General features: G+C 41.5%; 1 protein-coding gene across 6 annotated transcripts in view; it reads left to right on the plus strand.

Moving 5' to 3' along the window:
* TBC1D30 (TBC1 domain family member 30) overlaps positions 1-26490 on the plus strand; it is a 98461-nt gene that overhangs the window by 30987 nt on the left and 40984 nt on the right. For 2 of the 6 annotated variants that reach the window (XM_012444957.3, XM_012444959.3), the window contains 7 exons: positions 9018-9287; positions 12066-12127; positions 12678-12743; positions 14608-14733; positions 16370-16555; positions 20622-20790; positions 22795-22963. In XM_012444957.3, the coding sequence (XP_012300380.2) occupies positions 9134-9287; positions 12066-12127; positions 12678-12743; positions 14608-14733; positions 16370-16555; positions 20622-20790; positions 22795-22963 (932 nt within the window). In that variant the 5' untranslated portion in view covers positions 9018-9133. Of the gene's footprint in view, positions 1-9017; positions 9288-12065; positions 12128-12677; positions 12744-14607; positions 14734-16369; positions 16556-20621; positions 20791-22794; positions 22964-26490 lie in introns of those variants that run through there. The other 4 variants (XM_012444955.2, XM_012444958.2, XM_021670232.2 and 1 more) reach the window with 2 other exon arrangements.

Genomic DNA, 26490 nt, shown 5'->3' on the forward strand with positions numbered 1-26490 from the left:
TGGGGTTTCACCATGTTGGCCAGGCTGGTGTCAAACTCCTGACCTCAGGTGATCTGCCTGCCTTGGCCTCTCAAAGTGCTGGAATTACAGGTGTGAGCCCCAGCACCTGGATCCAGAATACTCTTTTTAAGTCAATAGAGTGTAATACATGTTAGAAATATTCTTAATGAAGACTGACACTAAAAGGATTTCTTTGCTTAAATTTCAGTTTATCTGACAACATAACAACTCAAGCTATTGTCTAAACATTGCAGTTAGCCAACATTTATACTGGATTGAGAATTTTAATAGAGTAATAAGACTCTCTGAATATCAGTTAAATTGGTCTCAGAGAATTCTAGGGTTGGAATCTGCTCTACTGGTATTGCTAGTCCAGCCTCACCTCATTTTAAATATTCTTTCACAGCACCCCTGACTGCTGAGCTTGCAGCCTTTGCCTGAGAACTCCAAAGGAGAGGACATTTATGATCTCCTGAGGCTGGATTTTATATTACAGTTACAGCATTCTTCTTTTCCCTCCTCCCCTTCCCTCCCCTCCTCCTCTGTCTCTCTCTCTCTCTCTCTCTCTCTCTCTCTCTCTCTCTCTCTCTCTCTGTCTCCTTTCTTTCTTTCATCAGGGTGTCGCTCTGTCACCCAGGCTGGAGTACAGTAGCGTGATCATGGCACACTGCAGCCCTGAAATCCTACCTAGGCTGTCACGTGATCCTCCTGCCTCAGCTTCCCGAGTGGCTGGGACTACAGGTGTGAGCCACCCTGCCCAACAGAGCATTCTGAAATTTTGTCGACATCTGCCTCATCACAGTTCCCACTTAGCAGTTCTAACATAGCCCTTTGGAGCAAACACGAAACTAATTTCACAGTTTCTACCAAGTGAGTGAGGGTACCAGAGGATTATGCGATGAGGACCTCAGTGGGGTGTCCTGGTGAGTCAGACTCACTCTGTGGGTCAGGGCCTGGGTCCTGTGCTGGAAAGACCTCTGGAATGACTGCTCACAGCACCATTTTAGCCTCTAGTACAGCAACAACAAACACTGATAAAAGGACAGTATTGAGCACCTGCTTTGTGCCATGACTTTCATTATGTCATTTAATTCTCACAGTAACTCAAATATCATTCATTCTAAAGATGAGGAAACTGAAACCCAGACATTAAGTAACTTGCTCAAGGACATAGAGGGAGCAAGTACTGGCATCGGAATTCTAACCTTTGTCTGCCGCATTGCCTCCTGGAAGGTCTCAAGGGGGGTGATGACCTGCGTCCCTTCAGACGTCTCCCGATTGGCCCACATGTTCTACATCGTTTCTTCTGAATGAGCTCAGCCTGGAGAGTGAAGGCTTCCAGGCCTGCCAAGCCAACATTACTATTGATTCTAATCTCTCTCCTCTTCCCAGTACTTCTCTCTTCTCACCACCAAAATTAAGCATATGACATTCAAAGTCATCACTCTTCTTCTGTCTAGGGACACATATTTCTAAGCCAAATGAATCTACTTCAACAGATATGAGAACCCTCTCCTTTCATACCTCTCCTCAATGGGGTCAAAGAATCTTAGCACCTGGGATGTGGCTTATGCCTGTAATCCCAGCACTTTGGAAGTTTGAGGTGGGCAGATCATTTGAGGTCAGGAGTTTGAGACCAGCCTGGGTAAATGGTGAAACCCCATCTCTACTGAAAATACAAAAATTAACCAGGCATGGTGGTGTGTGCCTGTAATTCCAGCTACTTGAGAGTCTGAGGCATGAGAATCACTTGAACCTGGGAGGTGGAGATTGCAGTGAGCCGAGATCCCACCACTACATTCCAGCCTGAGCAACAGAGCGATACTCGGCTTCAAAAGAAAAAAAAAAGAATCTTAGAATGTCTTGGTGTAAGGTTGGGGAATCCAAGCTAAGTGGTTCATCATGACCAGGTTAAACAACGATTTCATCTTCTGCAGTGATGAGTGTGAGTCTTCCAGTTGTATTCCTGATGTAGAAGTAAACAGGTGAATACCACAACTGTAAGAAGAGCATACAGGAGGATATAATCTCAGCACTTTGGGAGGGTGAGGCGGGTGGATCACCTGAGGTCAGGAGTTTGAGACCAGCCTGACCAACATGGAGAAACCCTGTCTCTACTAAAAATAGAAAATTAGCTGGGTGGTGGCGGGCGCCTGTAATCCCAACTGCTCAGGAGGCTGAGGCAGGAGAATTGCTTGAACCTGGGAGGCGGAGGCTGTGGTGAGCCAAGATTGCACCATTGCACTTCAGCCTGAGCACCTAGAGCAAAACTCCGTCTCAAAAAAAAAAGCATGCATGAAATTTGTCCTTGGCCTGTTTTCAGGCGAAATTTAGCAGCTCAATGAAATGGAGCTCTGGGAAAACATTGCAACATATATGATATCTAAGAGGTAGCAGAATGGTATCTCTCCAGTTATTCACATAGTATTTTAAAGGACCTTTCACACAGTCCTTGTCACTACTCACTCAGTAAACTGTAAACTCCTTGAAGGTAGAGTACGTACTGTGTTCATCATTTTATCTCTTATAGGTCTTAGTACAGTGCCTTGCCCCACAGCATCTGATTAATAATTTTTTTAATGAATAAATCAATGAAGAAAAGAAATATAAAGATGTCTTTATATGGTCAATATCAATCTAGCTCAAGTAGTAGTAATTTTTTTAATGAATAAATCAATGAAGAAAAGAAATATAAAGATGTCTTTATATGGTCAATATCAATCTAGCTCAAGTAGTAGTTTCGGTGATTTTGAAGCAAGGAAACACTTCACAGGAAATACTAGGACAAGAATAATAATATGATTTTTAAAATCTCTGGTTAGTTATGCATCTGAGGTTACATGGATCCGGCAGCAGTTTTAAGTACATTTCCATATGACATTCTGAGTGTGATTTGGTGTTGGAATTTTAAAGCCTCTTTGTCCATGCTTGACAGAGTCCTTTCTCTAAAATTAACAAAATACAAAAGCTACACCTTATTGTCTTAAAAGGTGCCTGTATTTAAATAGAGAAATTATTTTTTATGACTAAAAGAAGAAAATCATATGAATAGAAAATGTCCAGTGTATGTAATGTGATCTGTTGGATAATTGTAAAGTTTTTTCTTTCCCCTCAATTTCCTTCTGCTGCCCTACCCCTGTGTCTCTGTCATGAGGGGGAATCTGTTTATGAGCTCTGCCTTGGATAATGAGGAAACTACTTTTTTTTTTTTTTGAGATGGAGTCTCGCTCTGTCACCAGGCTGGAGTGCACTGATGCAATATTGGCTCACTGCAATCTCCACCTCCCAGGTTCAAGCGATTCTCCTCCCTCAGCCTCCCAAGTAGCTGGGATTACAGGTGTCATCACCACACCCGGCTAATTTTTATATTTTTAGTAGAGAGAGTGTTTCACCATGTTGGCCAGGCTGGTCTCAAACTCCTGACCCTGTGATCTGCCTGCCTCGGCCTCCCAAAGTGCTGAGATTACAGATGTGAGCCACCGCCCTCGGCCTTGAAGAAACTACTTATGAAGTCCCTACTTTTGGTAGGTCTGAGGAAAAGTGTTAACTTCTTACAGAACTGGGCACAGATTTGTCCATTTAGGAGATGCCACTTTCACTATTCAGGAGCTGTTCATGTACACTCAAAAACTGTGGAATGAGGAGAGAGGAGGAAGAGTGGCTTTTATGCCACCAGACCCCCACTCTTTTTATCATCACGGGTGCAAAATGTCCCCATCTCCTGCCCAATGGTAGACAGCACTAGATCTGGTGGTCTGGTGAGATCTCCTCCAATGCTCAGCTGTGTGCTCATGAGCACTTGCCAGGGAACTCCGCAGCTGTACAGATGAGTTCAGTCAGGCCCACTTCCCCAGAGCAGGCTGGCTCCCTGTGGTCTGCCTCGTCTCACAGCAGGCTTCCAGGGCTTTTTTTCTTGGTAATTGTCAGTCCCTGAAGATAAGCACGTAGGCACTTTTTATTTTAAGACTTTGCTGTTAAATGAAAGATAGCAGCATTAGGAAATCACAAGTCTTAGACCCACTTCCCTCTGGAAGCCCCTTGGGATGTAGTTTTTATTCCTTGTGTTGGGCTTTCTTTTCTTTCTGACTTCTTTCTCCTTCTCCCATTAAAGGAGAAGTTCGCTCTTAAGGAAACCTCAGTCCCAGAATGTAGGCCTGAAGATGCAGGGTATGCCAAATCGTTCATAATTTTTTTTGTTCAGTCTGGGTGCTCACATCTGTGGGCTGTGTCCCCAGGTTATCAGCTCTGAGACACTTGGGGCATTTCCTCAAAGCCTTCATTTTCTTTAGCAATCCAAATAACATTATCTCATCCAAGCCAAAGTGTTCATTGAGCCTGCCTTCCCCTAAATTCAGCGTAAGTCATAACCACTCTAGACCATGGCAGTGTATAATTTGCCCAAATGTGAATTCACTGATATTATTTGATTAGTAAAGATATCTTGATATAGTAAAGAATGATGGTAAATTGGCCTGGCTCTTGAGATTCTCAGGCAAAGTCCATGCTGGCTTGAGTTCCCTGTAAGTTGACTTTAGATGACAGCTTTCACGTTTGGAAAACAGTATTCCAGACATGAAATAAGAATTTGTGAGTCACACAATCAACATAATACTAGGCCTGTGCCATGGCTGCTTTTAGAGTATTGTGTTTTAGTGCTCATTTAATTATCTGTTTGCTATAAAAGTTGGCATTCCTGACTTTCCTCTCCGATGTAAACAAAATAATATTGTCTAATTCCTTTGCTACTTATTGCCATAATAGCAGAAACTCTTAAATTTTATTTTAGAAACAGACTTAGATTTCCCTTGTAATAGATCTTAAAGAGGTGAAATGGAATGTTTCTTTTGTAAGCCAACAAGCTGCTGTCACTACAGTAGGAAAAGTATTATAACTAAAGAAGAATCTAAAGAGATGTCTTTTTATCAGTCATGATACATGGGTGAGTTGACAGCCTCGAGCCTAGATGTCACCTTTTAGCAGTCCAAAAATTGGTATCTTCAGGTTACTGAGTGCTGAGTAAACTCAGGGGTATTGACTGCTATTAACTGGTCAGTATATTCTCTCTACTGCAGCAGAGTCTATATTGGAAATCAAATGACAATCCAAAGTTTTCTTGGTGAGCATGATGTCAGAGCCAAAAGGAGTTGGATGGCCTGAGTGGCATATGTCACAGCCCCAGAGGCAGGACATCCTCCTCTCCATTCCAGAGACAGTGTTGTAGAGCAGAGCTGATTGCTTCTCCTCTTGGCTTGCCTAGTGCTGGAAACTGAGCATGAATAACCTCTCTTGTTAAAATAGGACACAAAACCCTCTAAGGTTTGAGCAGATGAGAGGTCTGGAAGATGAGACTGCGCATGCAATTACCAGCTTGTCTTCCTGGATTTTCCCTCTCCTGTCAGTTCCCTCTCTTTGACTTAGGGTGTTTATTACCATCTTCAGCCCCAGGGTATATTGTGCCCTCTAAAATACTGGGCAAAGGGAAACATCAGACCTCTTCCTATTGTTCTCAGTACAGCTGAAATAGGCTGCAACAGCCAATGAATGTCTTATTAAAATTAATAGAAAGCTGAAGGATATAAACATGTGCCAAAAGTATAAAAAGTTGATGGTTGATGGAGGATACATTTCTGTACCTGAGCTCGCAGCAAAAGGTTGGGAAATCTAAGCCAAGCAATTAGTGATGACCAGGTTAAACAATGACTTCATTTTCTAAAGTGATGCCTTTTCAAAGAGTACTGCCCTTTTTAAAGCATCTTTACTTCTGCCAGGCAGCTACAGCTGAATAGCTTGTGTGTCCTTTATTAACTTGCTTTACTTTTGCAGATGGATCTCATTTTTAACAGATTCTTATTCAGTTCATTCTTAGGGTTGCACCATTTCTGACATTGTCCCTAAATTCTGGGGATGCTTCACTAAGCCTGGAATGTAATGATTACAATGGTTATAAAATCAGTGTGTCAGAGTCATAGAAATGCCTTCATTTTCTGGCTTGTTTAGACTATCATTATAAAGGCATTTAAAAATATTCAATATTTTTTCAATTAATAGCAGCCATTTTTTTTTCTTTTGATACAGGGTCTTGCTCTGTCACCCAGGCTGGAGTGCATTGGTCCATCATAGCTAACTATAACCTTGAATTCCTGGGTTCAAATGATTCTCCTGCCTCAGCCTCTCAATTAGCTAGGACTACAGGCATATACTACCACACTTGGCTAATTTATTTTATTTTTGCAGAAATAGCATCTTGCTCTTTTGCCCAGACTAGTCTTGAACTAGTGGCCTCAAGCAATTGTCCCACCTTGGCCTCCTGAAGCACTGGGATTACAGGCCTGAGCCACAATGCCTGACCCAGCAACTGTTTTTTGTCTTTGTTTTTATTTCTGAGGTCGTGTCTCACTGTTACCCAGGTTGGAGTGCAGTGGTGCGATAATGGCTCATTGCAGCCTTGACCTCCCTGGCCTCAGGTGATCCTCCCACCTCAGCCTCCTGAGTAGCTGGGACTACAGGTGTATGCCATCATGCCCAGCTAATTTTTGTAGCTCTTTTTTTTTTTTTTTTTTTTGTAGAGATGGGGTTTCACCATGTTGTCCAGGCTTAGCAACATTGTTTTTCAAGTTCAAATTGTTTCATCTTTGGCCAACAGGAAGGAGCCCGTTTATGGGACTGTTGTGTCCTTTTGATGTGACCCCATTAATTGTGGAGCATTTCCTTTCTTTTTGAGGTAATCAAATTGTTTCAGGGTGTTCTTGTATTTTTTCTGACCTGAACCTGAAATCAGTCACTCCTCAAAGGAGCCTTAGTTCCTTTGAGTGGGGAATGGTTTTTAGTGACCGTAACCTGGGTGAAGAGGGTGTTTATTGCTGCTGAGTTGTCCTTCTAAACCTATGCAATGGATGTATTTTTTTTTTTTTTTTTTTGAGACGGAGTCTTGCTCTGTCACCTAGGCTGGAGTGCAATGGCACAATCTCAGCTCACTGTAACCTCTGCCTCCCAGGTTCAGGCAATTCTACTGCCTCAGCCTTCTGAGTAGCTGGGACTACAGGTGCCTGCCACCATGCCTGGCTAATTTTTGTATTTTTGGTAGAGATGAGGTTTCACCATATTGGCCAGGCTGGTCTTGAACTCCTGACCTTGTGATCCGCCCACCTTGGCCTCCCAAAGTGTTGGGATTACAGGCGTGAGCCACTGTGCTTAGCCATATGTATTTTTTTTGAAAAGAAAAAAAATGAGTTCATACTAGTGTTTCCCATATAAATATATTACTGTATTTTAAAGAAAACTTACTTTTGTTGCACACTTATATTTTCTATTACATTGAAAACATCTTGGCTCCATTTGATGTTAGCGTAATTATATATGTGCTTTATCCTGTAGTGGATATAAGAATTTAAGAAATAATAGGAATATTATTAATAAGAATACTACTGAATGAAATGTAAGATTTCTTTGCCTTTTTATTTGCTCTGGGAATATGTATCACTGTTGATGTAGAGTCATAATATTGTGTTCTATGTCAACTTAAAATAATTATTTTTTCTGTGTTCATATGCTATCAGTGGGATAGTCCGGGTTGACTGGTTTCCATTAATTTTCAATTGTTAGAGTTTTATTTTACAATTTAAAAATGATTCATTCATTTATTCATTTGTAGTCAGGGGCTAGATCTGTTGCTCAGGCTGGAATTCGGGGGTGCAATCATAGCTCACTGCAGCTTTGAACTCCTGGTATCAAGGCATCTTCCAGGCTTCCAGAAAAAAAGCCTTCCTATTTCAAGCAGTTTCAAAAAGTAATGGTTCCTCATCTCTCCAGTCAGACTTCAGTAGTTCCGAACTATTAGCCATGATTCTGGTTAAAAAAAAAAAAAGAGAAAAGAAAAGAAAAAAAGAAAAGTCACAAGTGTGAGCACCGTGCCTGGTCTATTTTATGTATTTTCAAAATTTATTTTTATGTTTTCTTTTTAAGACATGGGGCCTTGCTATGTTGCCCAAGGTGGCCTCAAACTCTTGGGCCTAAGCAATTTTCCCACCTCATCCTGCCAAGTAGCTGGGACTATAGGCATGCTCCATCATGCCTGTTTTTTTTTTTTTTTAATTCAATTTGTTAATATTATTAATATAATGCTATTCCAGAGCTAAAACTACAGAAGGCACATCAAGAGAGGACTCGGTTTTCCATTCTTGTTTCCTCTACAGTGTTCCCTCTCCCATACAAGTTTTTGGTTTATCCAGCTAGTGTCTCTTTTTATAAATATTAGCAAACACAAATATCTTTATATCCCCTCCAGACCCTTTCTTTCATCCATTTTTATGGTAAATATTCCATTAGTGAATATTGACGTTTGAGAATGCCTTTTCTTCTTCTTTTTAACCGTAACGATGGCCAGTAGTTCAGAACTACTGAAGTGTGGCTGGAGAGATGAGGACTATTACTTTTTAAAAGGAACACTTTTTTTCTAGAAGCCCATTTTACCAATCTTTTTTTTTTTTCTTCATTTTTTCCGCGCCTCTCTAAGATGTCAGGAAATAATTCAACGCAATTCGTGCTGAAGCGTGTGCTTCGCCGCCTGCGGTCAGATCACAGTCCCTTCCGAGGCTGCTCGGAAGAGGGAGTAGGGGACGCTTGCCCTTGCTGGTGTTCTGCCCCTGAGGCTGACGCCCCTCGTTACTCCCTCCATTCCCTCCCATATCTGGGAGAAGCGCAGACCTCTCTCTCTCTGCTTTTGGTCTCCTAACGCAGTTGCTCGCCCACCAGCTGCCTGGCTCTGTCACTCCCGGGCGTGGGGGAGCTGGGGCCTCCCCGCCTGCGCACGGCGGTGCTGGGATTGGGGGCGGGCGCGCCGCCTCTGTCTCCCGCGCGCTCGCTGGCTCCCGCCCTCCCCGCCTCCTGCGATCTCCTGCCTCAGCCTTGCAGGCTCCGCACTGCAGATGCCCACTGGCTTCCCTGCGCTCGGCGGCTCCCGCGGTGACCCTCAAGTCTCGGTGACCCTCCAGCACCGGCCGCACTCTCCTTTTTCCCAGGGCCCGGTCAGCCGCGGAGAGCGGATCGCACTCACCCAACCCTGAGAGCGCATCCGCTCAGCCGGTGGGGCAGCGGGGACCGAGGCAGGTCGCGCCGGAGCCCGGGGCGCTCCCGGATGCGGCAGGACAAGCTGACCGGCTCTCTGAGGCGCGGAGGAAGATGCCTGAAGCGGCAGGGCGGCGGCGTGGGCACCATCCTGAGCAATGTGCTCAAGAAGCGCAGCTGCATTTCCCGGACCGCGCCCCGGCTGCTCTGCACCCTGGAGCCGGGTGAGGACCCGGGGCTGCAGATGGGGCGCTGGAAAGTAGCGCCGGGACTGCCCGCGCTTCTGCTTTAGCCTGACTCCAAATAGGCCGGGGAAGATCCGCGTGCCACCCGGTGCTGGGCACCGCATTGGCACCTGCGGGGCGCGATCGAGCTGGTAGGGCAGAGCGCAGACGGGGGCCTGGTTGGGGCAACGGCCTCCCCAGGCGCTGAGAACCTGCCGCTTCCACCTGCTGCCCGAGAACCCCCACCCTGCGGCCTATGCGCTCGGTCTTCTCCGTGTGGCGGGGAAGTGCGAGTGGCTGCCCGGGCTATCAGAGGCCGCACCACCTATTGTGCTCCGGGCTCGCAGGAAGCCAGACCTTGCGAGAGGTGTGTGTGGGTGGAGAGAGACAGGTTTGACACTGGAGGTCGGAGGGGGAAGGCAGTGGCTGCAAAGGCAAAATCGGGTGTATTTTCCTGCCGCATGAGTGCTGGGGTCAGCTCGAAAAGGAGCCTGTAATTTGTGAGTGCGGGTGGGGAGCAGCAGGAGATCCTTTTCATAGGTGAGGTCCGGGAGCGAGCCTGGCTGTGCTAGGCAAGGCCCTCCCAGCCGTCAGCCTGTGTTTACCGCTCCTTGCTTCTCCAGGCTGCATAACTCCGCGTCGGCTCCGTCACCCAGCATCCCTCCCTGGGATTTTAAGAGCCCGGCCCTAGCGCGGGTTCCTGGGAATGGAGGTTTCTAGCAAGGAGTGGCTGCAGAGGGTGTTGGCTGTACTCTCATTGGTGCGTGGCGCTCACCTGTCCCCTGGAGTGGCACCGGCTGGGCTCCAGGCAGGTTCAAGGTCCCCGGACCCCGCCCCCTAGCGCCTTCGGGACCTGCTATAGAGCCGCAGGAGAATGGAGGCACCGAAACCCAAAGGCGGGGGATGCGGCACTGCCTTTCCCAACCTCGTGGTTTCTTTGTTTTTCTCCCCTAGGAAGTGTCTAGTTGCAGAGGCTGTCGTATTTATTCACCATCTTCCTTTACCTCTTCTAATTCTTTTTAAAAAATTTCCTTCCCACGTTAAAAGTGTTTTGTATTTCTGAATCCAGAACAGCTGTGATTATCAGATGAAACATAAACCTTCTCTCTGCCCTTATTCTGTTAGAAGAAAAGAGGGGTGAAAGTGACCTGGTTTAAGCCTTTGCATGCAAGCGGCGAATCATCAGTTTCAGTTAAATCCTCTTGCTCATTTTTGATCATGAGAGGATAATTGTTGTTTTAGCCAACTAACTCCCGCTGGATTTCACTGTGGGAAGGCAATCGGCATGATACTCAGCAGGTGCCCTGGAAAAGTCAGAGGAGCATATTTGGTCAGACACACAGGGAATCCTTTTAGTGCTGCAAGAGTAAGTCAGCGCAAGACTGAATTTCTTGGTCTTTGTTATAAAGCAAACGTCATGATTATATGCTTCTCCATTCAGCACCCCGAGTCTGGACAGCAACCTCACATCAAGGTCTCCTTTCTGAGTGCCTTAAAGTGTGCGCTAGGGCTGGAAACATTCTTGTGGCCATTGTACCGCTGTTCTACCTTTGGGCAGGACTTCGTTTAAACTACTTCAGAGAGAGGCGGATCCATGGGGTACTTAATATTCCTTCGGAGAAAAAAATCTTATCCATCCAGGCAGTGTATGGCATGGCCCTGAAGCTTTGAAAAGAAATATCAAGGCATTGACTAGATGCCTGAGATTCTCTACCACAGCTTACTTTGGAAACCTAGGACCCAGCTCATACATTTACAGCGCTCTTCCAGGATTCCAAGAACATCTGCATATTGTCATGGGCTTGCAAAAATCAGATACATCTCTTTCCAGCTTCTTGACTCCATGTATATATATATTTAAAAAGACCAGTCTACTTGATTACTTACTATTATTTCATAAATTCTGATGATTCTGAAGATTGCTCATATTCATACCAACCCCTAAGAAGTGGAAGTTGTGGAGAAGTTTTCAGTACACCTCATCTGCAATCAACAATCTTAGAAACAAAAATGCCATCATTTGACTTTTGCAATTTGTAAAACTCAATGTTATTGATAACATTTGGCATTTCTTAGTCCTTAAACTTTTGAGCAATAATTCCTTTAAAAGAATGCGGCCTGGTGCAGTGGCTTGTGCCTGTAATCCTAGCATTTTAGGAGGTTGAGCAGGTGGAATCGCTTGAGGTCAGGAGTTTGAGACCAGCCTGGCCAACATGATGAAACCCTGTCTCTACCAAAAATACAAAAATTAACTGGGCGTGATAGCATGTGCCTGTAATCTGAGCTGTTCGGGGGGCTGAGGTGGGAGGATCACTTGAGCCCCAGAGTTCAAGGCTGCAGTGTGCTATGATTGTGCCTGTGAACAGCCACTGTACTTCAGCCTGGGTGATATACTGAGACTCTATCTCTTAAAAAGAAGAAAAGGAATTGAGACTGAGATAGGTTAGGTAAATTGTTTCAGCCTAGGAACCAAGTTGAATGGAGGACTGTGTGACTCCAAGCCTGTGGTGTCATTTTTTGTTTTTGTTTTTTGTGGTACTCCAGGCATCTATGTAAACCACCATCATATGTAGTAAGGCATATTCTATTGCTGTAGGGTATTTTCCTATTTTAATAATCAATATACTTACCTTTTAGTAAAATAGACTAAAATTTAGTAAAAATATATACTTTTAAAAAATTTGTGATGATTCAGTAGAATCAAGCTTTTACTTGTATTTTTGATATAACTTGTTATAGTCTCCCAAAATAACATCTATGTGTGTATTTTTCTTTCAGGAGTTGATACAAAGTTGAAATTCACTCTTGAGCCATCTTTAGGTCAAAATGGTTTTCAGCAGGTAACTTTGGTTTTGAAACACTCTTCTTTTGGGGGTACCAACAGGGTACATTAGGATATATTCTCAAAGTGGGAATAATGTGTTCTTTGATATGCATATGAAGATGACTCACTTCAAAAGTATTTCAGATAAAGTAGCTTTTGAGCTACAAGTGGCCTGGTTTATATTTGCAATGAAAAATTTTGCACTTTCTATTAATGGTACATGTGTGAAAAAGTTTTAAAATTAATAAATTTCACACCTGTACCATAATGTCTATTACTGTGAACCCCATAATGTGTTTCGGCTTATTAACCAGAGCTTCCCAACCATTTTATGTGTACTGCAAAGGGGTCACAGATGTGTTAAGGGTGCCCAAGGGGTGGGATGTGGCACCGTAATAGCCATGGACTGATCACGTCTGTCTGAAAGAAGCTTTGATTGTTTTCTCCATCATGCTGTGCAAATTTCAACATACACTGTGAATGTCAAGATTGAAAAGGGAAAAAGATTGAAAAGTGCTCATCTTCGTCAACGTGATCACTTCCCAAGATTTCTTCTTTGTTCCTAGTGGTATGATGCTCTCAAGGCAGTTGCCAGGTTGTCCACAGGAATACCAAAGGAATGGAGGAGAAAGGTAAGGAGGACTCATAGGACTAGAATATGGAAGGATCATCACTGCCCTTCTTTAAAGTCTCTGGAATGTCAAAAAGTGTATGCTAGGTTTAGTTATTTGAAACCTATCTTGATTATTCATTCATGCAATAAATATTGATTGATTATTCTGTGCCAAGTTATGTTCTAGGTACTAGGGATACAGCAGTGGAAAAAACAAAACAGACCAAAGTTTTTGTCCTCATGGAGCTTACAATGAATAAGATATAAAGTATGTCAGATGATAATAAGTACCATGGATAAAAATAAAGTGTAGAGAGAAATAAGGAGCGTTTAGGAGAAAAGGGGTAAGGAGGTGGAATTTTAAATAGCAAAGTGACATTCGAGTAGGCCCCTGAAGGAGATGAGAAGCCAGCCATGCAACTACCTGTGGGGAAATCCTCCAGACAGAGGGAACAGCCAGTGCAAGCACCCCCTCAGCCTTCAGGTGGGAGCATCTCGTGCCTCACTTTTCAGTTGTATTCAAGCAAAGATGGGGTGTGGCAAGGCTGAGGCACAGTGAACAAAGAGGGAAGAAATAGGAGAGGGGGTCATAGAGGTGATGTGGTGGGTTGGGGTGTGGCAGATCGTGGAAAACCTGGTAGGCTACCATAGGACTTGGGCTTTTGGTCAGTTTGAGCTGGGAAGCATTGGGAAGTTTTGAGCTGGGGAGTGACGTGATCTGACTTTTTTATTATGAATGGAATACTCTGGCTACTGACTTGAGAATATGAGAGACAAAGGCTGAAGTAGGGAGACGAGTAGAAGACTTGCAGTAGCTCAGGCAGGAGATGTATTAGGGTTGTGGTAGTGGAGATGGAGATCCTAGATGTATTTTGAAGGCTGAACTGACATGAATTCCTATTGGATTGAATATAAGGTATAAAAGGAATGTAAAAGATGACTTCAAGATTTTGGCCTGAGTGATTGGGAGGTAGAGTTACTGTTTACTCAGATGGCAGGAGGAGACGTGTGTGTCTGTCTGTATGTGTAGGTAGGGTGGGTGGTGGAGCAAGTGATTGGTTTTGGATTTGTTGAGATGCCTATTAGATATCTAATTTGAAGGTATCAAGCAAACATTTGGATATATGCTTCTAATGTTAGGATAGAAGACTGACTGGAGATATAAATCAATGTTATTCCTGCTAAATTATGTTTAAATACCAAAACTTGAAATACATGCTTAGGATATTAACTGAGTCTAATCTTTATATTTCTAGAATTTGAGCACTGAGGTTCCTCAAAATATATATATAAATGACATTATGAAATACAACTTTCAGAAACAGATTTTTTTTTGGATAAGATAATCAAAGGAGTAAAAATATCCAGTGGCTCTTTTAAAAAACTTATTCATTATGAGAGCCCATCTGTCAGTTTTGTGTACGTGTGTGAGAGAGAGGGATGATTTAAAGGCAGAGGCCACACTATGGTGAAAAAAGCCCCATTTGCCATGAGTGACCAGATGGCTCTTGCCGAAGTATGGAGAGCAATTCAGAGCCAAGTAAAAGAGGCTTATGAGATTATACAGGTTATTTAATGAACAGAAATAAAATTTCAAAATCTTCTTGGTTTGTCTTCCTAACAGTATCCCTGGTGCCTAGATTGCTGCTTGGCATATAGTAGGAACTCAACAAATATTTATTGAACGAGTAAATAAAAGGCCTGAGATAGTGCAGTTCAGTAAAGCAAAAATTTCAATGAGGCTCTTGTAGATTTCGACTTAGGAGTGATGTCTGGTCTAGGGACACTTCTTATTTTCTTGTTGAATGCAATAACTACTTTCTAATAAAGATGAAATTATGTATTCTACTTTGGCATTCTTCTTTGTCTATGTAATGTTTTAGGTTTGGTTGACCTTGGCAGATCATTATTTGCACAGTATAGCCATTGACTGGGACAAAACCATGCGCTTCACTTTCAATGAAAGGAGTAATCCTGATGATGACTCCATGGGAATTCAGATAGTCAAGGTAATACCCCTGAACTTGGCCTGTCATCCTAATACAGAAGAAAGACTCTAAGAGCCAATTGTTTTTTGGACAGAGGATCAGATGATCTCTACCTTCTGGTCTGAATGTCTGTATATTTTCTGCCTTCTCATTTCATTAGCTTTTTCATGGGGAACCTTGACAATGTGTTGTCTGCGTAAATTTAAATGTTAGTGAATGAGCTAACATTTAAGAAGAAAATGTTAGCGAATGAGCTTTCATTCATATTCAACTTATTAGTCTTCCTCACACCATAGGAAGGACCTTTTATCATGAGTCAATGCTACCAACTGGATTTTTATGTAAAAGTCACTGATTGAAAAAGTTAAGTATATTTCATATGAGAATCATTTGGTTCTTATTAGGGTCTTTGATAGTTTCTTAACGCCATTTTCTAAAGACAAGTTCACAAGTGGGTCCATTCCAATCAAATGCTTGTGGGTTCAAGCCAGCTGTGTAGGCAGCTGTGGTTTGCCTACCTGGATTATTACAGCTGAACAGAGCCTGGTGCTAAAAGCCAAGGATGCTGATTCTGATTCCAGTATTATCCTCTTACATAAGGCTCTAGCACATGGGTTTTGATTTTATATGAGTATATTACAGTGTGATGCAAAGCTGGGGCTTTAAAAAGAAAGTTGTTTCATCCAAATTTTGGCCACCTCAAGATGGCTAATGTTTTGGCATGTTTGGAGATTTTTTTTTTTTTTTTTAAGGAGAAAGTACTAACTAAAATGAGCTACTTTTTGTTCTAACTTGGTCTGTTTCAGACAAATGCTAAAAAAGTTATGCAATTTTACATTGTGTACTAAAAAGCCTTTGCATTATTCACATTTCAGCTATATATTTGGAATTTTAGAATATGTTTCACAGAGATGAAGTATCCCATATTTGAAATATTTCCTTTCTGTCTAACTGGTGAATTAAGGCAATGCATCTTTTGTAACAATCATGTTATTAAGAAGATCTTTTATTTTCTCATTGAAGTGAATGCTATGTCAGTAAATGACTTCAGCTTTGAAAATTGTGGTCACTGCTTAGTAATTAAATTAACAGATATTGCCTTCATTAAATATTAAAGCATAGCAAATATTTCTTTCTTATATAAATTCATAAAACAATTTGAATAGAATGATTTTTTCTCTCTATAATCACATTTTTTGCTATTTTGATTTCACTCCTTTATGTTATTTAGAGTTTTGATAGCTAAATATACTTTTTTTGTAGAAAGAACAAATGTTAGCCTCAAGCATACATGTACTGGGATCACTATTGTTTTATCTGAGAAATATTATTAAAACAAACAATCAATTTATATGAAATTATAATGTAATTGTTGTCGATTCTGGGCTGCTTTTTGTGGTAATCTTAGAAACATTTTAAGTTGAGAATATGCCTGACTGAAATTCCCGTTGCAAATCTCTCTTAAACAGCGTATTACAAAATATTAAGAAAAAGAAAGCTAAAAATGCATTTTAGCTCATATGTATAAGCCACATGTACATTTTTGAAAAATAAAATTTATGTTCATAATTTGACTCTTTATTGAGTCAAAAAATAACTAAAGGTATTTTTTTGGAAAGAATTTATTTTTGAAAATATTGTTTCCCTTCCATTTTAGGACCTTCACCGCACAGGCTGTAGTTCTTACTGTGGCCAAGAGGCTGAGCAGGACAGGGTTGTGTTGAAGCGGGTGCTACTGGCCTATGCCCGATGGAACAAAAGTGTTGGGTACTGCCAAGGCTTTAACATCCTGGCTGCACTAATTCTGGAAGTGATGGAAGGGAATGAAGGGGATGCCCTCAAAGTGAGTAGCAGGCTCTGACAAAAGCAATGGACATTCTTCTGAGAGTGAGAAATTGAAACTATAATCTCTCTTCCTTGATGTTTCATCCTTTTCCAAACCTTTGTAATGACCTATGATAGCATTTCCTCCAGGTTAAAGTCATGTAAGGTGACAGACTCATGTAGCTGCCAACTGTGAGACAAATGATTATGTGTTTAGTCTCATTTATAAGACATCATATTTTTAAGGCAAGTTAAATATTTGTATTAATTATTCATTGCTATTCAACAAATTAGCTGCTTAAAACAGCAAACATGTATTACCTTACAGTTTCTTTGAGTCAGAAATCTAGGCACAGCTTAACTGCCTCAAGGTTACTTCACTGTGGCAGTTAAACTGTTAGTTAGGGTTGCAGTCTTGTCTGGAGGCCCAATTGGGGATGGGCTTTGGCTTTCAAGTTTGTTTATGTGGTTGTTGGTGAGATTTAATTCTTCACAGGCTGTTGGACTGAGACCCCAGTCCCTTGGTGGCTGTTGACTGGAGGCCTTTAATAGTTCCTTGCCATGTGGGGTCTCTCCATCTCCCAACCCAGTGGCTGGCACCCCCAAAGTGAACAAGAGAGTAAAAGATGGTGAACAAGGCAAAAGAGCTTAAGTTACAGATTTGTAGCCAAACATCCAAAGTAACATCCCACTATATTTCCATATTCTGTTCTTTAGAAGCCAGTCACCAGGTTCAGCTCATAGTCAAGGGGAAGAGTTCATACAAGGGTGTGACTGGCAGGGGGATCATGTTAGAACTGCCTCCCACACTAGTTATGCTTAATTATGATTGGATTGCCTTATTAGGCTGCTTTACTCCTTCATATTTGGAACAATGTATGGAGGAGTTGGGCTGAGAGTGAGTGTCAGTGGAAGGTGTTTGCATGGAGAAGCATTATGGAATTGACTTATATTACTATCTTTTAATCTTTGATGCCTAGGACCTTTATTAGTTAAAACAAATTTTGGAAACATGTTGAGATGGGGCACTAGTGATGTAAGCTTATTGGTTTGCAAGTGAGTCAGTGAGTCACCAGAAATAGAGTGCTTATGAGAAATGAAGCATTTTAAATGTGGAGACTAATGACAGTTTGCTTAAGGCAATATGGAGTTGTTAATTCATATTTGAACCTTTAAACTGCTGTTGACTGCAGTGCTTTGTGATGTATGTGAAGATACTTTGTCTTCGTGTTCAAGAACTGCCTCCCGCAACCCTACTCCCAACAACCTGTGTTTGACTATGGTGAATACCTTATTGATACTCTCAATCACTGACTAATGTGATGTGGAAAAATAAACAAATATTCTTCTTGGTTTTATACATATGATGGTGGACTAGTTATAGATCCAACCTGATGTGATCTAAATCTGTTTTCAGCCTCTCACTTTTTCCATTGATGTATTTAAGGAAGCAACTTTGAAGTTACTTGTTCATCAAATAGGTGGGAGTAGGTGGAGGATGGCAGTGACAAATACATGACTTTAAGAAGATTTTTATTAAGAAGCAATTTTGTTTACTCAGTCTGTCAGCTTTCATCAGTTTTTTTTTTTTTCAGATCTAATTGGTATGACTATAAAATGGGAATTGTTTTCTAGAGCAATTGGAATAAGTGATTTAAGTTAAGGGGTGGGATAGAGACATTCAGGAAAGGAAACGTACATGCCAATCAAATTATAAAAGGACTCAGTAACACTTGAGAAAGTAGAAATTAAAAACTCCCATAAAAATATGGATTAAAGATGAAAAACTGAATATTTCTGCCCCCATGAAAATGAGCTCCATGCAATGAGATGATGTCATCATCTCATTGCATGGAGCTCATTTAAGAGTGTGTAGATCTTGTGGTTAGATATTTAATATGCAGAAGAAGGTTGGGGGGTTTCATGAAGAAACACTTTTGATGTCGAGGAAAATATTGTACGTCTATTTTTCCAGCCTGGCCTCTACAAATCATAATTACTAGGAAATGTATAGTTATTAGAAATAGGTGAACCATTTTTCCTGCTTTTTAGCGCTTATATTTTTACTTGGTAAATCTTTTATTTTTAACTTTTTTTTAAAATTCAAAGTTCTCCCATTATTTAGCCTGATTCAATTTTTTTTTTTTGGAGGCAGTCTTGCTCTGTCATCCAGGCTGGAGTACAGTGGCATGATCTTGGCTCACTGCGACCTTCACCTTCCAGGTTCAAGCAATTCTCCTGGCTCAGCCTCCTGAGTAGCTGGGATTACAGGTACATGCCAGCATGCCCGGTGAATATTGTACTTTTAGTAGAGACGGGGTTTCACCATGTTGGCCAGGCTGGTCTCAAACTCCTGACCTCAGGTGATCCTCCTGCCTCAGCCTTCCAAAGTGCTGGGATTACAGACTGGATCTATGTCTTCATATCAGACATTGAGATGCCTTCCGATAGAGAATTTCTCTGTTGCAGGAATTAGTATGATAATTGAAGAATTTTTTTTTTGCTTGTTTTCACGTAATTTTGAGGGATCATAATTTCTTAGTAAAAACCAAGTATCCTTCTTGGTACTAAATATCTTATCTTTAGATAAAAAGTACAATAATTGTCAGCACATTACATCTGCATTCATGATCCTGTAAATCCCTCTAATCCTGATCCATAGAGTGCTAGGTTCCTGCAAGGGCACTCTACCATGCTTACACCTGTTCTCTCCATCAGTTGCTGCCTCCCAGAGCTTCCTCTCCCCACAAAGACTGAATTTACTCCTTTTCTTGTTGCTGAGCTCCTATTTCCAAGACGATGATACATTTACCCGGTAAATTTTATCCTAACATGAGAAGGCTAAGGCCCTCTGGGTCTGGTCACCCTATACCAAAGGAGACGATCCTCCCTGAGAGCATGCGCCTGCCCTACTGACTCATTCCAAACGATGACCCTGAGAAGTATAAATTATAAGCTGGGGAGGAGGGGAAAATGGGCTCTTGCAGGGTGGGAGTTTTTCTGGGGGTGGGGGGAATAGAGTTTTATGGTATCCTGAAATTCAAAATGTGAGATAGCTAATTTTCTGCCAACATAGAGCCAGTTATGTATATAGAGCCATTTATGATTTTGTTCTTAATTTTGTTTTTCTGATGCTTTGGGGAAGGAGCTGGTCTTTTAGGGAGTGGGTCAGGGATAGAGCATGCCAGACCTTTTTAAGAATGAAGCCGCCTGAATTAACACCTGGATATTCTTCAGAGTACTGCAAACAAAGAAAGTGGAGGTAGTGATTCAATGCTATTATAACTCTAAAAATATTTGACTTCTCTGATTCCACTGTACAAATGAACCTAAACACTGAATGAGAATTTATATTTTGTTGGTAAGAGTTCGGTGGGAAAGAAGCAGGGATTGACATACAGAGCTCATATGTGTTTGGCTGGGTCATTCTAGAGGTTCTTGACATTTTAGAAAAGGTAATACAAGTAGAAAAATCAAAATGAAAATAGTAATTTGAAGAACCTCTATGACAATCTTATGAAAGAAATACAGATTTTGAAAAGTACCATTTGTTCAAACAAAGCCTAGTTGCATTTTTCCAGGAAGTGGACCAGAAGTCAGCATGAGTTGCTCTATAGCCCAGGTTGATGGTGAGTAAATCTTGAGAGCTACTTCAGTGGGGGTGTTTTATGATAGGCCTGCTGTTAGTTTTCATATTGAGGTTGTAAAACTATATTGACATCAAGGAGCCAGCACTGAGGCTCTGCTGGCTGCTGCGCAAGCTTGTGCTTTGTCATTTCTCAGAATGACGCTGAGGGTTGCATAATCACAGCTACTTACGGGCTGAACACAGGTCCAGCAGCCCATCTAGAAATTTCAGACAGCAGCGGAATTGGGGTCTGAGTTACTTAGATGATTATGCCACACGCTTCCTAGACAGGCTGTAGGAGAGCCTTGTAAATCTGGAACATTTGGTACTGATGCATTTAAGGATGGTGTGCTTTGCTAACAGCATTTTATGTATTTGAATACTTATTTTCTCCTTAGGACATGTTGGGATCCCAGTTTTTACAAAGCAATCTTAAACTTTATCTTTTTTTCTTTAGATTATGATTTATCTTATTGATAAGGTACTTCCTGAAAGCTATTTTGTTAATAATCTCCGGGCATTGTCTGTGGATATGGCTGTCTTCAGAGACCTTTTAAGAATGAAGCTGCCTGAATTATCTCAGCACCTGGATACTCTTCAGAGAACTGCAAACAAAGAAAGTGGAGGTAGTGATTCAATCCCGTTATAATTCTGAAAATATTTGACTTCTCTGATTCCACTGTAGAAATGAGCCTAAACTGTGAATGGAAATATGTATTTTCAGGTATTTTTGTTGGTAAGAGCTTGGTACAATGAAATAGATTTTTAGAGAATGAAAACAAAACTGAAAATAACAAAAGGCCATATGTTGAACCTCTAACTGGTCATAATTAGGAAGTCAGTCAAGGGCCTAATATACTAGTACCAGATCAACAACTGAAATGATGTACTCTGGATGGAGTACCATGTGCATGTCTTACTATCTACTTAAACTGCTCTAAGCTGGCACCAAACCTGTAGGAGTCTTTACAACTGAGCTACAGGTACAATTTAGTACAAACTGGATTTACCTGAACCATTGAGATTATGAAAGAGTAGCTAAGAGCCTCTGCTATCTAGTGGACATTGTCCAGCCTTTGGAAGTGTCTGAGCTAGTAGCTGTATTTGTACTCACTGTTTGTACTTCCCTGGCTGTGTGTAAAGAATAGTCAGGAGTTTGTTGTGTTTCCTCCAAACCAGTGGTCCCCAACCTTTTGGGCGCCAGGGACCGGTTTCAGGAAAGACAATTTTTCCACAGACCAGGGTAGGGTTGCGGGGATGGTTTCAGGATGATTCAAGCACATTACATTTATTGTGTAGTTTATTTCTATGATTATTACATTGTAATACAGAATGAAATAATTACGCAGCTCACCGTCATATAGAATCAGTGGGAGCCCTGAGCATGTTTTCCTGCAACTAGATGGTCCCATCTGGGGGGTGATGGGAGACAGTGATGCATCATCAGGCGTTAGATTCTCATAAGGAGCGTGCAACCTAGATCCCTCACATGCACAGTTCACAAGAGGGCTTTCACTCCAAGAGAATCTAATAGTGCTGCTGATTGACAGGAGGTAGAGCTCAGGTGGTGAGCAATGGAGAGTGGCTGTAAATACAGGTTAAGTTTTGCTTGTTTGCAGCTCACCTCCTGCTGTGTAGGCCTGGTTCCTAACAGGCCACGGACACAGAGACACCTGAGTGTCTCTAGGCATTTCCTTCTAAGCCACTTGAATGATCTCATTTAACTTGGCTCTGCAGTATAACTGTGCGGATTTTATAATGCTTCTGGAGAGGCCAATCTTGCCTGTCCCCTAGTCAGACACACTTTAGTGAGCTACATGTTTTTACCCAAGTGTCTTGCACTTGGCTATGAGGAACAATCCCAGATTCTAGTCTCTGAACAAAGATACTTCCATTGTTCATAGGAAGAACAATGAATACAGGAAAACAGGTCTCTTTTTAAGTAGTTGTACATACTGGCTGTAATTTGGAGGGAGCATCAGTCTAAATATCTAAATTTTCATATTTCATAAAAATACATACTGATCACATAAAGTAAGAGGGAGTACTACGTTTTTAGTAAATTCAGAAATTTCAAAATTTGTTGGACCCCAGATCTTTAGTTGAAAATATTTTAAAATGTAATGTTTATTCTCTATTTTGGGATTTGCCAGCTATCTTTCTGTTAATGATTTCTAGTTTAACTCCACTGTGGTCTACTTAAGAAGTTGATAATTTATGTGAGCAATTTTATTCTTACCAAAGTAGCATTTGAATAAAAGTGGGGATTATATGATTTTGAAAATCTGATGGCTTTTGCTTTTGAGAGGCTGAAATCCTTTTCTTCTTTTATTTTTGGTGAGGAAAACTTTCTCCTTAATTTTCAGCTCACTACAATAGGTAGAGCCAAAGTAAGTTTTAGGTTAAGATTTCTGAAGTATTGTAAATATTTTATGAAGTTCATATTTATTAAACACACCTATGTTCTTCCAGAAACATGGTAGGAAAAATAGGAAGAAGGAACAAGAGTTTAGAAATATGAAGAAATCAGTAAATTTAACAAATTTGAGTGGACATGGAAGACTAAAAAAGGATATGTGCATATGTTGCCAACCATCAGTTCTGAAGGAATTGAATGTGTTTTGTTTCAGGTGGATATGAGCCCCCACTTACAAATGTCTTCACGATGCAGTGGTTTCTGACTCTCTTTGCCACGTGCCTCCCTAATCAGACTGTTTTAAAGATCTGGGATTCAGTCTTCTTCGAAGGTTCAGAAATCATCCTAAGGGTGTCGCTGGCTATCTGGGCAAAATTAGGAGAGTAAGTGATTTCCACCTTCTGCCCTGCTCTGTGATGTAGAGGGCCTTTAGCAGTTTTTGTGCTATAATGTGTAAAGCATTGATATTTAAGTGTGAGGAAAAGAGAAAGTTGTGAACTTTTAAAATTGCTTTAGCCTCCTGAAATCTCAGCAGGCTCACTGTTGGCAGATGCAATCTATTTTGGAGAAGGGGGCAGGCTCCTTTAGGCCTGTAGATTCTCCCACTTCTCCTCAAGTGCTTGTGTCCTGGCTGCTTCAGTCCTTGTCAGCAGCATCTCTTTGGACACTAGTTGGGAAGAGGGAAAGGAACTTAGGTGACAGAGAAACTGAAAGATCTGGTTATGAGTAGGTGAATTTGTTAGTTAATATCGCAATTTGGATTCTTGATGAATCTTTATTTTGTTCTGCCTTTCAGGGCTGCGATAAAATTAAATGAGATAAGATATCTAGCTTGGTAGAACACATAGTACTTCTTCCCTTTCATTAAGAACTAATTCTCTGTTGAAATTTGTTACTGCCAAAACATATTACCAAATAGATTTTGCTTATATTCTTTATTAGTAGCAGGACTGAAAAAGATAGAGTATTTTTCACTCATCTTTGATGTATTATGACTACTACATAAGGATTGTACCTTTTGGGTAATGGAAGAAGCATTAGGGTGAAACTTACAGCTAAGAAGCAGTGAAGTTTTTACTCTTTCTTTTCTGGAGCTATAAATGACTTGAGTGGGTTCCCATAGACAACATGTCAGAAAACTAATAAATCATGGACACTGTTTTATTTCAAAAACCTTTTAACTAGCCTTTGTATTTATGGTAAGTTGTTTCCTGGGAGACTTCTGGCATTGTAAACAATTTTGCAGAGAAAGACTATCAGTTCAGGGACTTAAAAAATTATTATTGTGTGTATTTTTAAACGTCACCTAGCTATCTCCTTTGCCTTTGTTTTATTGTACATTGCTTTTCAGCTGGGCAAATAAATTCATCTGTATGGGATTTGCTGTGCTATTTACTTATCTCCCATTACCTCCGGATAACTACCTCTTGCTGCAGCCATGTATTTCCAACCTACTCTATACATTGTAAGCTCTTTGAGCTTTGATAGTTTCTTTGAGTGTGATAGTCCAGTTGCTGCATAGCTGGTTTATAGCATTAAAACAGGAAAGCACTTTACTGTATGGTGAGTCAGCTATAATTGCCTTTGTGTTGGTTCTTCATGAGGGAGCAGGAAGTAGAGAGGTGATCCTGGTTTTACTACTCTCTATCCATTAATCTGTAGGATCGGAATTTATTCCTATGATCATCCCGGGGATGTCACACTGTCGAAATAATACTAACTGCAACTAAAAGCCAATATTCATTGAGTGCTTTCATGAACAGCCACTGTTCTAATTACTATGGATGTATAAACTCAAGTATTCTTCATCATCCTATAAAGTATGCATTATTGTCATCTCCTTTTTATAGATGTGAGAATTGAGACACAGAGAAGTTCAGTTAATTGTCTAAAGTCACCCAATTACTAAGTGGAATGGCTTGAATTTGAACCTAGGCATCCTGGCTCTAGAGTCTGTGCTTTTTTTTTTTTTTTTTTGAGACGGAGTTTTGCTCTTGTTACCCAGGCTGGAGTGCAATGGCGCGATCTCGGCTCACCGCAACCTCTGCCTCCTGGGTTCAAGCAATTCTCCTGCCTCAGCCTCCCGAGTAGCTGGGACTACAGGCACGCGCCACCATGCCCAGCTAATTTTAATATTTTTAGTAGAGACGGGGTTTCACCTTGTTGACCAGGATGGTCTCGATCTCTTGACCTCGTGATCCACCCGCCTCGGCCTCCCAAAGTGCTGGGATTACAGGCGTGAGCCACCGCGCCTGGCCGAGTCTGTGCTTTTAAGAATGTGAATCTACTGATAATGAACGGCTAGTATTTTTGAAGTTTAGGGGATATATGAATCAGAATGACAGAATTTTAACTCTTTCAGTTTTTGCTTATTATAATTCTGTATGTTTTGAGCATGCAGCTTGTTAAGGGAGAGGAAAGGCAATTGACATACATCATAAGTGCCTGCAGTGCCTGCCATTGTGTTAGGCAGTTTAAACACATCGTCTCATTCAGTTCTCCCAATAACCTTGTGGAGTAGGTAGGGTTATTCTCCCTGCCTTTTCAAGTAAGAAAATTTCCCCAGGAAGGTTAATTAACTAGTTCGTAGTCATACAGCCAGTGAATAGCAGAACTGGGACTTTAAATTTGGATCATTCTGATTCTAGTGCCTGTAATCTTCTCTACAAACTTTCTGTTGGAAAAACCATATATGGCATATAGGTAATCCCCAGTATATGTACACATAAGTAACATGTGCCTTATATATGGTTATCCAGATTTCTCCTTTCACCTGGCTTCTGCAACTTGGAATTTCTACCTTTCACTTACCCCAAGGGTATTTTGGAATATGTAAATTGTAGACCATCAGCTCACCATCACTAGCATCTCTTTATGTGTCCTTTCTCTCTGCCCCTGCTGTTTTGGTTTCTTCGTTTGTTACTCATGCCTGGTCCACTGTGGTGTGTCCTCCTTGGTTTCCCCATGGTACCCCACATTTGCCGTGCCACCTCCAGGCAGACCTTGCCAAGGGCACATCTGTTCCCTCACTCCCTATTTAAAGCCTTTTAGTGACTCATGCTTTGAAGCGGCTCAGCTGCCAGGTGAGGCCTTTGCTCTCTGCTCTCAGTAGCTCCCTTCCCTCGGCTCTCACTGGCTTCCTCTGGTCCTGCAACCACTCCCCCTATGCTGGTCTCACTGATTGTGCGGAGCGACTTGCAGTTCCCCAGATAGGGCCTGTTATCTCCTGCATCTGTGTCTTTGGGATGCTTTTTCTTCCTGGTCAGGCTGAAAAACATTGTTCAAAACTCACCTCAAGCATTATTTCTTTCCTTACCTCCCAGAGAAAACTTAAACAGCTTTCATTCATGCCCACAGGCTGCTCAACATTTTTATAGTAATACTTCAGCAGTTTATTCCATTTATTTATTTACATGATTGTGGCAATGGGATTAGAACAACAGTCCAGAACCTCTTGTTTTTCCATAATCATATTTCTTTTGGATGGGTTTACAGAAATCCCCCAACATTAGTAGATATCAAAGTGTAAGTCTTCTGTTTGGTGGGGAAACTAGAGTTACCCTACAATACAAAGAACATCGTCATATGAAATGAAAATACCTAGGCTTGGTGCAGTGGCTCACACCTGTAATCCCAGCACTTTGAGAGGCTGAGGCAGGTGGATCACTGGAGGTCAGGAGTTTGAGACCAGCCTGGCCAACATGGCGAAAACCTGTCTCTACTAAAAATACAAAAAATCAGCAGGGCGTGATGGTGGGCACCTGTAGCTTCAACTACTTAGGAGGCTGAGGCAGGAGGATTGCTTGAACCCAGCAGGTGGATGTTGCAGTGGGCCAAGATCACGCCACTGTGTTCCAGCCTTGGGCGCCAGAGTAAGACTTGGTCGCAAAAACATAAATAGAATAAAATA

Source organism: Aotus nancymaae, unplaced genomic scaffold, assembly GCF_030222135.1.
Source record: "Aotus nancymaae isolate 86718 unplaced genomic scaffold, 86718_ANA_hifiasm-v0.15.2.pri h1tg000016l, whole genome shotgun sequence".
Classification (NCBI taxonomy): Eukaryota; Metazoa; Chordata; class Mammalia; order Primates; family Aotidae; genus Aotus; species Aotus nancymaae.